The 14,232-nt window shown below is 48.5% G+C and overlaps 1 protein-coding gene across 5 annotated transcripts in view; it reads left to right on the top strand.

Annotated features, from left to right (window-relative positions):
* PCSK6 (proprotein convertase subtilisin/kexin type 6) overlaps positions 1 to 14,232 on the top strand; it is a 188,512-nt gene that overhangs the window by 114,797 nt on the left and 59,483 nt on the right. For all 5 annotated transcript variants that reach the window (XR_014840546.1, XM_021098934.2, XM_021098945.2 and 2 more), the window contains exons 11-12: positions 54 to 171; positions 11,389 to 11,577. Coding sequence is in view for 4 of the 5 variants with exons in the window: in XM_021098934.2 (XP_020954593.1) it covers positions 54 to 171; positions 11,389 to 11,577 (307 nt within the window). In the remaining variant the exon portion in view is untranslated. The remainder of the gene's footprint in view (positions 1 to 53; positions 172 to 11,388; positions 11,578 to 14,232) is intronic.

Here is a 14,232-nt window from a genome sequence, read left to right on the forward strand (position 1 = left end):
CCCTGAATCGTGGCAGGAGTGGGGAGCTGGATCTGAAGGCTCTGTCTCTTCAGTCAGCCACCTCTATGGATTTGGCTTGGTGGATGCAGAAGCCCTCGTCATGGAGGCCAAGAAGTGGACAGCAGTGCCCTCCCAGCACACCTGTGTCGCCGTCACAGACAAGAGGCCCAGGTGAGCTTGGCCGTTGGGGCATGTCCATTTTGACTCTGCTGTAAGGTGTTTTGGGGGGTGGATAGGTGTTCATACACACATTCCTGTGCACATCCTTGGGGACAGGCGTGTGTGTGTGTGTGTGTGTGAATGCGTGTGTGTATATTTGCACTCTTGCAATGTGTATATGTATGTTCCACATTTTTTCTTCTGGATTGTAAAGCCAGAAGAGGAATCACCTCCTAATCCATGATCAATTTTGAAGCCTTTTACTGCCATTGTAGTTTCCTCTTCTATAGATGGCTCTGTACTGGGCGTCCATCCCTCAGCCTGAACCCCCAGCCTAGAAATGGAAATTCTCATCCATAATACACTCTCAGTCACCTCCACCTGCCATGAGGGCCCTCAGTGACCAGGGTGGCAGTGGCATCTGCTTCTTTGGTGCAGGAGGGCTTGGTGTCCAAGGTCCACGGCAGGGCTGTGTCACTTTAATCTGGACTTGCATAACTTTAAGGTCTAAGCACTTTAAAGGATTTTAACTAGCCCTGTGCAGTGTGCTAGAGGGTTCTGGCTTCATCTTTCTCCCATGGTTGGAGCACTCCTAGCATTGTCCTTTTTAAAACGTTATTCTAAATCTGTTGCATTTGTTCATTAAAATTTTTGTTTTTAAAAAATCAGCTGTAAACTAAATAAACTAGCAAAAGCACTGTTCCATTAGGAGAGGTAATTAGATTATTTGCCTGAATTCTGCTGTTGCCACTCTCCTTTTTACTCTTTTTAGAATGGTGTTTCTCTAGGCCTTAAAATCAGATGAAGGAATTCCCGTTGTGGCTCAGTGGTTATCGAGTCCGACTAGGAACCATGAGGTTGCGGGTTCGATCCCTGGCCTTGCTCGGTGGATTAAAGATCCAGCATTGCCATGGGCTGTGACGTGGGCCGCAGACGTGGCTCAGACCCCACGTAGCTGTGGGTCTGGCGTAGGCCAGCAGCAACAGCTCTGATTAGACCCCTAGCCTGGGAACCTCCATATGCCGCGGGAGCGGCCCTAGAAAAGACAAAAAAAATCGGATGAAGAATGGAATGTTCTTCTAACTATTTATTACCTTTGGAAAATGTGGGTTTGAAAAAAGAAATGATGAGGTGATGAAAAGTGATTCTTAAAAAAAAAAAAAAAAAGTGATGCTTGCTTTATCAGTACATATAGCTCACTCTCTTTGAGGTTGCCCCTTCCTTAAAGGCATCTGTCTCTTACAACATGCCTTTTGCTATGAAATGTTGAGAGAAGTGTTTCTTGCCGACGCTTTGCATATGGTAGGGATTCGGAAAATATTTGTTGGCTGCCTAGCCACAGAAGGCTCTTTTGAGAAATTGCATTTCTCTCCTGCTGCTGATTGTGAAGGCTACCAGGTAGTCCTTCCAAGGCCTGAGGAGCTGGCTGACCAGCAGGCAAGTCTCAGTCATGACATTTGAATGCATCATTTTCTCTGGGGAGCCTTAGACTGTCAGATTCAGAAGAAAGCGGAAGGTTTTCAGAGATAAAGGAAGCCTTTTGCTTCTCTTGCTTGGTCGTTTGGTTGGGAAAAGCCTGGCAGGCAGATACTCGAGCTCCAGGGAAGGTGACGTGCTGGGCTCCCAGGCCGGGTCCTGCCCTCAAGGCTGCCGTCTGCTGGGTGGCTGTGTCCAGAATGCAGCCCTTCCCTCCCACTGGCCTCCCGTTGGGGCAGCTCCTGAATGAAGCATTCTTCTCCTGCCAGAAATAGTTTTAAGATGGGAGAGTGGTGCCTAGGTGGCGAAGGGTTGTTTTTATTTTTATTTTATTTTGTTTTTTAAGTGCTAGTGCACCGAGTCTAGACGGCACGGGTTGAGGGGAGCAGCCGTAACACACAGCACGACATTGTTCCTGTCCTTTGAGGGAAGAAAGGTCTCCGCAAACTCCAGCAGAGGGGAAGAATCACACTTCTGTTTCTAAGGGAAAATCATCTTTACATTTAGCAGTTTCAGACTTTTTCTGGAATATTCAGCCAACCTTCTGTCCCAAACCACTTGCTCAACTGCATATTCAATTGTTCCCAAGGACATAAGGGCCAAGACAGATAGACAGAGAGCCAAATGTTCCTTCATTGGAGGCAGATGCCTGATTTAAGCCTATCGGCCTTATCTCCCAACTGTGAGCCCAGCCGGCCTGCCGGGGTCACTTGAGTCAGGGCCACTGAGGGCCCCTGATGCTTACTGCCAGTTTGCTTCATCAGGCCTTGCGAGTAGCTCTGCCTGAGCTGCTGGGATCCTTTGGCTTAGGAATGAAAGGAGGTCTTCCCGCATGCCTGCCCTCCCTCTCCTTCTCACTGCTCCCTCTCCACGCACCTTTCCTGGTCCAGGGTCCCCTAGGCAGCTGTCCACTCTCTTGGCTGCTTTCTGGTTTCTTCTTCTTACGGTGGAATCCTAAGACTCTGAACGTGCCAAACCCATGGAACACATTTCCCTGCCTTTCCTCCTAAGTAGAATGACCATGACACCCTAGTGTGACCTTCCGAGAACAGTGTTCATTGGCTTTAAGTAGAAGCATCCTGGTGGGGACTGTGGCCACACCTGCCATTTCTGTAGAGACGTCATGTGGGGCTCTGAGCTGGAAGCCTGGGGTCCGTGGTCACAGGCAGGGCAGGAGTGAAGAGCAGTGATACCTCTCAGCCTCTGCCACCCCTTGGCCCTGACCGCAGCAGTATGGCCTGATTCAGGGAGATGATCTCAGAATCACTGGGAGAGTCAGAGGGCTGCCCTCTCTGAGATCTCACCTGGGCCCTGCCTGTGTTCAGACACGCGTGTTGCACCCACTGTGCCCTGGAGGACCCTCAGGACCAGCTGGTGCCCCTCTACCGGCCTGCTCTGTCCAGCACCAGCCTCCCTGCCCTTAAGTCAGGCTCAGACCAAGAAGAACAGAAAGGCCAGCAGCACAACAGGACACAAACTATGTGGGGAGAGCCAGGCCACCATCACAGACTGGTCGTCAAAGGTGCACTCATTCCCCTCTGGCCTTGCAGACATCCCCACAGTACATCAGCATTTCTAGTCCGATGCTATACATCTGGGGACTGGGGGTAGGAGATGAGCCTGTCTCTGTCTGGCTCTCCCTCCCGAGAGACAATGAGAAGTTCCCAATTAGGGTCCTGGAAAAGGTCGGGGAGCCCCCAGGAGAGGCCGGGAGAGAGGCCTGCAGGGGTAGGGATGGTGAGGAGGGGGCCAGGGTCCCTCGTCCAAGGCACAGCCAGATCTCCCCAAGCCAGCTCCTTACAGCCTGTCACCCACCCCAACCCAGGACAGCATCCCCCTCCCAGAACAGGCTGTGGTATCTGACTCACCTGCCCAGCACCCACAGGGCAAAGCACCTTCTAGGCAGCTTTCAGTGAGTGTGGAATCTCAGGGCCTCAGTGAGGAGGAAGCTCTTGAACTTGGCAAGTACTTTAAAAAATAGGTGTTGCGCCCAAGGCTCTCTCGTGACATTCAGAGCCAAGTAGAGGACATTCTTGCCAGGTCTTGGGAACAAATGGTTTTAAATCTTAGAACTTTTTGTCAGTTAAAGGAAGGTAAATAGGACCATGACTGGTGACACCAGCCTGTGCAAAATTATTTAAAGTCTGTAGGTGTCAGATAGAGAAGGATAAAATAGACACTTTTATAACCTTTCTAAAAGTGAAAAAGAAATTCAAGCCTAGTATAATTCCCATGAATGGAAAAGAGGTCCAGCTTTTAAGTATCTTATTTGGAACTTAGGATTTTCTAGCGAGCACTTCCCTTATGTCTTAGAAACCCAGGCTGCAGCCAAACAGTTTATGACATCCATACCTCCCTACGTATGCAGGAAAGACAATAAAAGAATCTTTAAAAGCAAAAAGAACTTACCTATTCTTCCTCAACTTTAGCAGGTTTGGAAGTTTACCATTTGGACAGTTTATGATTTAGTGTGGCTTGTCTTTTATTAAAGAATTCACCCACCGCACGAAAAGGTACTTCAAATCTATAAGCTTTGAATTTTTAGGATGTGTTCCTTTGACTATTAAAAGAGTTATATATAGAGCAGACCATCTATTTTTATTTTTGTTTTATTTTTTATTTTTGCTTTTTAGGGCCACACCCACGGCACATGGAGGTTCCCAGGCTAGGGGTCGAATTGGAGCTACTGCTGCCAGCCTACACCACAGCCACAGCAATGCAGGATCCAAGCCATGTCTGCGACCTGTACCACAGCTCACAGCAACGCCAGATCCTTAATCCACTGAGCAAGGCCAGGGATCAAACCCAGAACCTCATGGTTCCTAGTCGGATTCGTTTCTGCTGCTCCACGATGGGAACTCCCCCATCTGTTTTTTCAGATGTTCAAGAATTAACTGTGACCCTTCTATACAGCACAGGGAAATGTGTGTGATTGGGTCACTTTGTTGTACAACAGAACCTGATGAAACATTGTAAATCAACTATTCTTTAATAGTAATAATAATAATAATAAAAAGATATTGGATGTTTTAGAACTGAAAAAAGGAACTCGACTGTGGATTAACCAAATACTGCCTACTTGTCTGGTATTTCATTAAACTAGACCATTTTACAACAGCTCTGTTACATCGTAAGTAAGTAAATACATAGTAAGTCTGATGGATGGTGGTGATCCAACCCTTCCTATGAGCCAGGCATTGTTCTGAGCAATCTGTGTGTATTCACTCATTCAAAACCCCTAACAAAGGGGTGGGTTTAGGAATTTTTTTTATCTCCTGAAGAAACTGAGGCTGAAAGGAGTTAAGACACAGCCCAGGGCTGGGTGGGGCTCTGGATGCCCCTCTGGGCAGGAGCTCAGGTGAGACGGAACTGAGTTGAGGGCCTGCACATCCCCCAGGAGACCTTTCCTCTGTCTCCTGGTGTCCAAGCCAGCTGGGAGTCAGGAAGGTACCTTGGCTTTGCTGCCTGCAGGCTCTTCCAACTTTAGCCAGCTGCCAGCACCTGAAAGGCCAGGCCCCAGTGCCTTCTCTGCAGCAGGTTATCTGAACTAGTGGGGAAGCCACATGGCCACTGAGTCCTGATCGAGTACCTGCGTGGCTAGACCCACACCGCCTGACCCCAGGGCCTTGCAGGGTTGCAGCACACAGCCTGGTTTCTCATCTCTTCAGGAAGCTAGAAGCCCCTCTTTCCTTCAGGCTGGCTCTGTACTCCAGTCCCCTCTCCGGGGCATCCAGCTCTGTGTACACCTAGTACTGTATGAGGTCTGTACTCCTGGCTCATTCCTCTATAGGCCCGGGGGCCCTAAGGCAGCTCGTGGGATGCTCTGCAGTCAGGCCCTGGGGGAACCACACCTGGGCCCTCAACATTTGTTCTGTTTCTTTTTTTTTTTTTTTTTGGCTTTTTGCCATTTCTTGGGCCACTCCCACGGCATATGGAGGTTCCCAGGCTAGGGGTCGAATCGGAGCCGTAGCCGCCAGCCTACACCACAGCCACAGCAACACAGGATCCAAGCTACATCTGTGACCTACACCACAGCTCGCAGCAGCGGTGGATCCTTAACCCATTGAGCGAGGCCAGGGATCAAACCCGTGACCTCATGGTTCCTAGTCGGATTCGCTAACCACTGAGCCACAATGGGAACTCCTGTTCTGTTTCTTGATATCCCTTCAGTTAACTGTTTTCTTGCAGCCCTTGTCTGCCTTCGTGTATTTTTTTAGAGTATGGTTGATTTACAGTGTTGTGTCAATTTCTTCCATACAGCATAGTGACCCAGTCATACATATCATATTCACAGGTTTTTCTCATACCGTCTTCCATCATGCTCTCCACCAAGAAACGACATAGTTCCGTGCACTGTATAGTAGGACCCCATTGCTTATCCATTCCAAATGTAGTAGTTTGCATCTACTGCAAACCTGTTTCCCCCCAGTTGTAAATGTTCCCTACTTCTAAGATGAGCATTTGAACTTGAATGATGCAGCGATTCTCATTGTTCACAGTAGTCATGAAGTCCTCACAAATACTGACTTCTTGAATGTAGAACCATCGCTCCTAGGAGAAATACACAGGTGAGGTTCCTGGGAGCCTCTGGTCACTACGTGTTTGTCAACTGATCAATAAAGAAACTTGTTTTATACGTGTTTCTGTTTTATACAGATACTTTACTATATATACTATATATATACTCAGTGACATTGAGCTCATGGTCAGCTGCACTGTCACTCAGGCCTGAACAATGGCTTGTGTTCTCTCTGTAAGTCACATCAGTGCCTTCCTGTGCTTAGAACACCTTCCTGCACTGCAGCGCTGCGCTCTGGGCCATTTTAATCAGTGAAACCACCAACGCAAAGCAAAAAAAAATGTGAGAAACATGGCATTAAGTAGACCACAAGAAGGATACTTGTTTGCAGTTTGAGATTACTCAGTCTCAGCTGGGAATACAGACATTGGGCAGCTCAGATATTTGGCCTCTCTGTATGAAAATGACCACAAAACACCACAAGTATTGGCTTGGGGGTTACAAATAAATTTTAGTTGCGTAGGTGAATCTGAAAATGTAGAATCATGATAATGAGGATGGACTGTGTTATTTTATTGTCTTTTTTATTCCCCATCCAGTTGAATCTCGAATTGGAAGGAATATTTAAAGCCAGCTAATTTAGCCCCCTCATTTCACATAGAAGAAAAACATATGCTGTAAATTTAAACATTGTGTTTAAAACACCGTATTATAGCCCAATTAATTAATCATGGGCAGCATTGTCTAAATTAATGTACTGGATTAGTCTCTCTCTCTTTTAAGTTCCACTTTATTCCAGCCTGAATGATTTACTGTGGTTTGATCATCAAAAGTAATATCATCTAAGGAGAATTCACAGTGTGAACTAACTGAGCAAGAAAGTCATGGAATCTCTGCTTCAGACTCTTAGGATCATCCTACCAAGAATGTTCATCCTGGGACCTAGACCTAAGAAATGAGTCAGAACCATCTTGCTGTCCCCATACAGCTCACTCTGGGCCCTCCCTCCCATGTACTGAGTTGCTTTCCTACAGTCTAATAAGTCCATCCAGATTAACGCCTCTCCATCCACTCATGACCCGTTATAAGGTCAGTGAAAGGGTTTCCTGGTTGACTTTCTGGTTGGCCTTCCTAGATGACCCTCCCTTGTCATGGTCCTCAGCTCTGCAGCTACCTCTTCTCCCTGAGACAGATGCCACATACAACAGGCGATGGAAGCTGCTGCTTTCTGATTCTGCTGGGTCTCCTAGCCAACATGACCATAGAACTGTCTGTTGAGGGACTGAGCCCTGCCTGCCTGGGCCCAGCCCTGCAGCTTGGAAAGAGGCTGTCAGGGGGTCAGGTCTGGCCTTGAAGCTGAGCTGGAGAGAAGTTTTCAAGGTGGGAGTAAGAAATAGAGACAGACTTCGGAGATATATTATGCGTTCAGTTCCAGATCATCTCAATAAAACAAGTCACGTGAATTTATTCTTTCCCAGTGCATATAAAAGTTAGGTTTCCAGAGTTCTCTTGTGTCTCTGTAGGTAAAGGATCCAGCCTTGTCACTGCAGCAGCTTGGGTCACTGCTGTGGTGCAGGTTTGATCCCTGGCATGGGAAGTCCACACGCCTTGGGTGTGGCCAAAAAAAATCAAAAAGTTATATTTTCAACATACTGTGGTCTGTTAAGTGTGCAAAAACCTTATGTCTAAAAAGACAATGTACATGCCTTAATTAAAAAAAATACTTGATTGCTAAAAAGGGCTCACCATCATCTGAGCCCTCAGTGGTCATAGTCTTTGAGCAATAGTAACTTCAAAGATCCCTGATCACAGATACCATAAAAAATATAATAATACCGAAAACTTTTAAGTGTTGTGAGAATTACCCAAACGTGATGCAAACAAGAAGTGAGCAAATGCTTTTGGAAAAGTGACGCCGACAAACTTGCTTGCTACAGGGTTGCCACAAAACTTCAATTTGTACAAAATGAAGTAAAGCAGTAAAAGGAGGTCTGCCAGTGCTGGCTTGTAGTGGCTTCCCAGCCAGAGCAGAAAGACCTGCACGGGAAGTGAGCTTCTGCCCGTGGCCCCTAATCCTGCTTTCCTGACCACTCGGTATGCTTGAAATTATTTTTACCTTTGGCTCTGAATGTCACTCTGATGCCACGAGATTCTAAGCTTTGTGATTTGGCGAGTGCCTTCAGTTTAGTAAATTAGGAGCTCGTTTCTATGTATTTACAAGAAATTAGATGGTATCATGTACTAGAGGAAACTGGACGGGAGTAGCAGGAAGTTATTATGAAAGCTGCAGGGTGGGAGGAGAACTTCTGAGGGGTGTGGGGATGAAGGAACATCTGGAGGGTCAGTAATTAAGTCTGAAATGTGGCTCAACAGGAAATGACACGTCCCTGTCCCCAGAGCCCTCTTCCAAGTAGGCAGTCCCCACCACTTGAATATCGCTGGGTCTGGAAGTGGCTCTTGTGGGACCTTTAACGCCTCAGGTTTCTCCAGGGTCCTGGGAAGATGGCTTTGTGCACAGGCAACAGTTTCAGAGTTTGGTAGCAGAGGAACATTTTCAGTTATCTTGGGAGCTTTAAGCTCTCTCTAAATCAGTTTTTGTGATTAAAATACAATTTATCTGTGTATGTGTGTTTCTGTGCCTTGTTTAGCCTAAAGTCAGATCAGCCAACCTTTCTGACTTTGCAGCTGAAGTCCCGAGAAAGACTAGGAACCGCCTGTCACTAGAGGCTTTAACAATCTCGTGGAGGATGGCTCACTCCCTGAGATGGGTTTTCCTCTAGGTGTTGACACCAGGGCTGGGTCCAGGGAGGTGGCTATGAGGGTAGGTAGGCTTCCCTTTCTTTTTCCCTGTTCCTGTTGTCTGAAATCCTGTGCATGTCCCGTGGTTTTTATTTCCCACCCTTTTTCCAGCCCTCTGCTACCTGCTCACCCTGTGTTCCAGTTAACATGCTGCCTGGCTTGTGCCCACCCAGCGTCAGGTGTGCTGTGAGGCCTCTCCCTTCAAGGGTTTTGCGGCATCTCTGGCCACATTTGTTTTGGTGTCTAACCTCAAAACCTTTTTTGTTTTTCTCTTTTGTTTTTTGTGTTTTTTATTTTAGGGCCACACCCGAAGCAAATGGAAGTTCCCAGGGGCAGTGAATCGGAGCTGTAGCCACAGGACTATACCACAGCCACAGCAACTCAGGATCTGAGGGTCTGCAATCTACACTGCAGCTCATGGCAACTCGGATCCTTAACCCACTGAGCAAGGCCAGGGATCGAACCTGCATCCTCATGAATACTAATCAGATTTGTTTCCACTGCACCACAATGGGAACTTTTTTTAAGAGGCTAGCACTGGGGTTAGGGTTTTCTTGCTGGGATTCCAGATCCCCGTCCCAACTGGCAAATGGTTGGGGTCGGGGTGGGGACAGAAAACAAAACTTTGTTATGACTTTTGTTTCTATTTGGCCCTAGTCTTGCTGTTCAGCCCAGGAAAGCATAGGGTTATTTAGTGAGTCTTCACCTGGAGGAAGAGGAGTCCCCTCCCCCAACAGCCACGCTGCCTTCTTCGTGTACAGCGGCCAGGGAATGATTTACCTGGAAATATGTGTGTGCCTGGTGGGGCTGGAACTCTCTGAAACTTGACAGAGTTTTCTGTTCTGTGCTGCATATGCCTCAGCAGGAGGGGCTGCTAACCAGTAAACACAGACAGTAAAACTTGAGAGAAAGCAGTGAAAGAAGTCGGCATCTCTAAATCAGCTTATGATGTATGCAAATCATGTTTTCAAGTTCCCGAGTCTCCGAGGGAATTACATTGCTGTTTATAACCGTTTTGATTGTTCTTTATGACTCGGGCTCAGTCGAACCAAGCGTTGTAATTCCTGAGAGACGCTGACCCCACCCTCTAATCCCCTCTCCCCAGAGGAAAGTCGGGCATAATGGGAAATGCGCTCTTCATAACAAACTGTGTGCTGGCCAAGCAGTGGGGAATTATTGATGTGCTACTGGGCAGAGGGAGGCCTTTCCTCAGTTCACAGATCACCTGGATAAGCAGTGGGTGGTCCGGGTGAAGGCTTGTCTGCTTATTCTAGAGAGCATATGAGACAATCCTGGTGAAACTGTCTTGAGTGGCTGGGTTTGGTGCTCGTCCTCAGATTCTACCCCAAATGGTAAAGCCCCCCTGAGTTTATAAAGAGAACCATCATCCATGCCCATCATGAGATGGGAGTGGAAAGAGCCTCCAGCCTTCAAGCAGGACCACTGGGGCAGTCATCCTCTATGACTCTGGTCCAGTCACCATAGCCTCGACAGTGCATTCAGCACAGGGGGCCAGTTCTGGCCCCGGGTCCCTTGTCTGTCTCCTCTTTCCCAGCTTCTTTTTTTTGTTTGTTTTTTTATTTTTTGTCTTTTTAGGGCTGCACCCACAGTATATGGAGGTTCCCAAGCTAGGGATCCAATCAAAGCTGTAGCTGCCAGCCCATGCCACAGCCACAGCAATGCATGATAGGAGCCGCGTCTGCAACCTACACCACAGTTCATGGCAACGCCGGATCCTTAACCCACTGAGCGAGGCCAGAGATCAAACCCACGTCTTCATGGATGCTAGTGGGGTTCATTAACCACTGAACCACAATGGGAACTCTTTTCCCAGCTTATTGAAGAGAAGTGCAGGTCCCCTCAAGCATCAGTGCGAGGCAATGTGGCACAGAGATGGATGCAAGGGACTCTCGAGCCTCAAACCCCAAATCTGCCTCTCGGTAGATCTGTGACCTTGGGTGGGCATGGTCCTTGAACTCTCTCTGGATTAAATGAGTCAGTCCTTGTAGATTTCCAGACCAGTGGCCAGTGCCTGGCATGCAGTCAATTCAGAAAGTATTTGCTGTTGTGATTAATTAGTATTATGACATATCTTCAAGGCCAGTCTTTGAAACAGAGTAGTGGGGTTTTAAAGCCTTGCAGACCCTATGCAGTTGAGATGAGCTGGCCAGAGACTACTTAAAAGAAGCTGCCTCCTGGGTACTAAGGGGCCTGATCCTCCATTGTGGTAGTTGAGTCTGCACAAGGAGATGTTCCCTAAATCTCTCTAAGCAAATTCCAAAATGATCAACCTCTTCTGGGCAGATGATGTAACTCCAGCAAGCATGTCTGAGAGTGAGATATAAGGGGCCCGAGGTAGGAAGAGCCTGGATCTGTCGCCTCGAACGTGATTAGAGCGCCAGGCGCTGAGAGCTAAGCCCCTCCTTCTCTGCCAGGAGCATCCCCGTGGTGCAGACGCTACGGACCACTGCCCTGAGCACCGCCTGTGCTGACCACTCAGACCAGCGCGTGGGCTACCTTGAGCACGTGGTGGCTCGAATCTCCATCTCCCACCCTCGCCGAGGAGACCTGCAGATCCACCTGATTTCTCCCTCAGGAACCAAGTCTCAGCTTTTGGCAAAGAGGTAAGTCCAGACTGGCCTGGGGGCGGGGCTCCCAGGACCCTGCAAGGCACTGGGCACACTGGGGGTCCAGCTTCCTCTTGTATTCACTCACATGTAGACTCCACAGACCTGAAAAATAGCCTCTGGAATCTGTCCTTCAAAGCTGCCCTAGAAAACTTCATTTCAGGCAGTAAGTGGTAACAGAGGTTTGTGGTTGTTTGGTTGTTTAGTGGAGAGATGCATGGGATTCTGGCTACAACTTCATTGCTGTGTGCATCAGAGATCATTTTTTATCACATTTATTCTACATTTGAAGTGACAGCCTGTGTCAGAGGGGCACTGCTTTGTGTCCTGGGGTAGAACCTGCATGGGCAGGAGGCTCTGCTCTGTGTAGTTCTTCCCCACGTGCCAGGAGGGTCCCCATGTGGCAGACGCACTCGGAAGCAGCCTCTGGAGTTTGGAGCCTGGTGCAGTTTGTGGCACACAGTTTGTGCAAGGCTGTGAAGTCATTTCTCTTAGAGACTTAGAAACAAGAAGCACTTTGATGCATTTATGTGATTTGTAGGTCATCAGCGTGAAGGGATTTTGGGAGCTTGGGAGAAGCTGGAGGGGACTGGGCTTCTTTTTCCACTCCTTCTAGCTAAGAGGCAGAAGGAGAAAAAAGGTTTCATGGACACATCAGCATTTCCTGCTCCTCTTAAAAAAACAGAAGTGGCAATCATGCCCCCCAGCCCTCAAGAAGTACCTGAGACTACCCTGCCCACTGGGCTATAGCCTCCACTGTGTGTTTGCTCACCCTGGGCCCACTGGCCTTGTTTGGGTTATTTGCCAGGGATGCAGCCCTTATTGGGGCTGTAGGATTCAGAAGTGGGACGAGTTACAGCCTCCAGACAGGACCAGGCAGGAGGTACCCCTTTTCTTGATGCTCCTGCATCCCACCCCCGCTCTGCACGAGACGGAGATGGATCTGCAGCAGTGAGAAGCAGTCAGGCTTTGTCTGAGAGTAGGGAGTTAGTTGTGTCCTCCTCACCCCTGCCTGGCCTCCCCCAGCAGTCTGGCCCCAGACTGGTCCTCAGTGCACTGGAAGCACCCAGGGACCGGACCTTGGCTTCATGGGCTTCCAGGGTTGGAACCAAGGTTGGCACTTGCTGAGTTCCTCCCTCATGGCACAAGAGTGACACAGGGCATCTCTTCCAGATCCAGGCCCCTCTCTGCATGGGCAGGAGCATTTTGAGGGTGCCAGATGGCAAGCTGCAGCTTTGAGCTATTTTGCCACCAGAATTGTTATTATTGTTATCATCAGAACTGTTAGAGATTTCCTTTAAAAGTCCAAATTTCTAGTGTTTCTAGAAAAAATTGGGAGCTCTACGATATTGGGCCCACATTCCCCAGGCAGGCACTAGACTAGAGTGCCCCAGGGCCTGTCCTCGAGGTAGCGCCAAGGCTGGGTGTGAGCTCCGTATCTTCCAGGTCTTATAAGATCACCTCGCTGGACCTTCATTTATTCCCAGGCCACACCCCTAGAGGCATCTGAGTTGGTGATCCCTGAATCTACGCAGATGCTGGGTGTAGACCTCAAGTGGTGGCCTGCATTGACCGAGAGCCATTCAGAGGCATGGAGTGGGGGCCTCAGTGACCAGGGAGGCCCCATGTGGGTTCTGGAGCCCAGAGACTTGAGCTCACATCTGGCTCCTTCATTTCCCAGCTGAGCATCTGGGAGCTCCTCGGCTCTGGAAATTCAGGTGACTATTCTGTCACCATTAGGCGTATTGCAAGAGCTGGATGTGATGATGTAGATGGAAATTCTTGGCATGGTCCCTGGCACAGGCTATATCCTTCTGTCCTGCTTGCACCCGCCTGCTTGGCCACAGGAACCTTCCAGCACCCAAGCTCTGTTCTCCTCCCCTCCTAACTTCCACCTTTCTGCTCAGGCCCAGGGTCGGAGCATTTGGGATGAGAGAGCTCTTCCTACTGGGCTCATTCAGTTCATAGCTACTCACTTGCTGGCCTTCAAGCACCTTCAACCTGCCAGGAGCCACTGGGCCATCATCTGAGTCTTGGGATGTTGGTTATTTTCCAAGGCAGATTGTGTGATTACACCAAGAGTTTGTGTTTTAAGGTCCGATAGCTTCTCAGCCTCTTGGTTAAGGTCAAGTGTATGATCTACTACCTGCTACTTTATTTCACATCTCACTTAATCCAACAGCTTTCTTAGGTTGCCATGTGTTTTTCCTTCGAGTAAGTTGACCTTCATAAGCACCTCAGTCCTCAAAAGAGCTCTTCTTTGTTCTGCCCCAGTGCATCAGATTCAGTTTAGCATCGCGTGTGAAAATCAGCCTTGACCTTTGTAGTTTCTTAGAAAGAAATAGAGAGCGTTCCCCTCCCCCCACTATTCTCCATGCAGAGCACATTCTCTTTGGGTTTTTTTGGGGGGGGTTCTGTTTTTTTCTTTGTTTTTTTGGTTTTTTGGTTTTTGTCTTTTCTAGGGCTGCACCCATGGCATATGGAAGTTCCCAGGTTAGGGGTCTAATTGGAGCTATAGCCGCTGGCCTATGCCATAGCCACAGCAATGTAGGATCCGAGCCGAGTCTGCAACCTACACCACAGCTCACAGCAACACCAGATCCTTAACCCACTGAGCGAGGCCAGGGATTGAACCCGCAACCTCACGGTTCC

This window comes from Sus scrofa, chromosome 1 (genome assembly GCF_054392235.1).
Source record: "Sus scrofa isolate SSC_HxYL_T2T_F1_AM1 chromosome 1, Sscrofa_HxYL_maternal_Yorkshire_Landrace_v2.0, whole genome shotgun sequence".
Classification (NCBI taxonomy): domain Eukaryota; kingdom Metazoa; phylum Chordata; class Mammalia; order Artiodactyla; family Suidae; genus Sus; species Sus scrofa.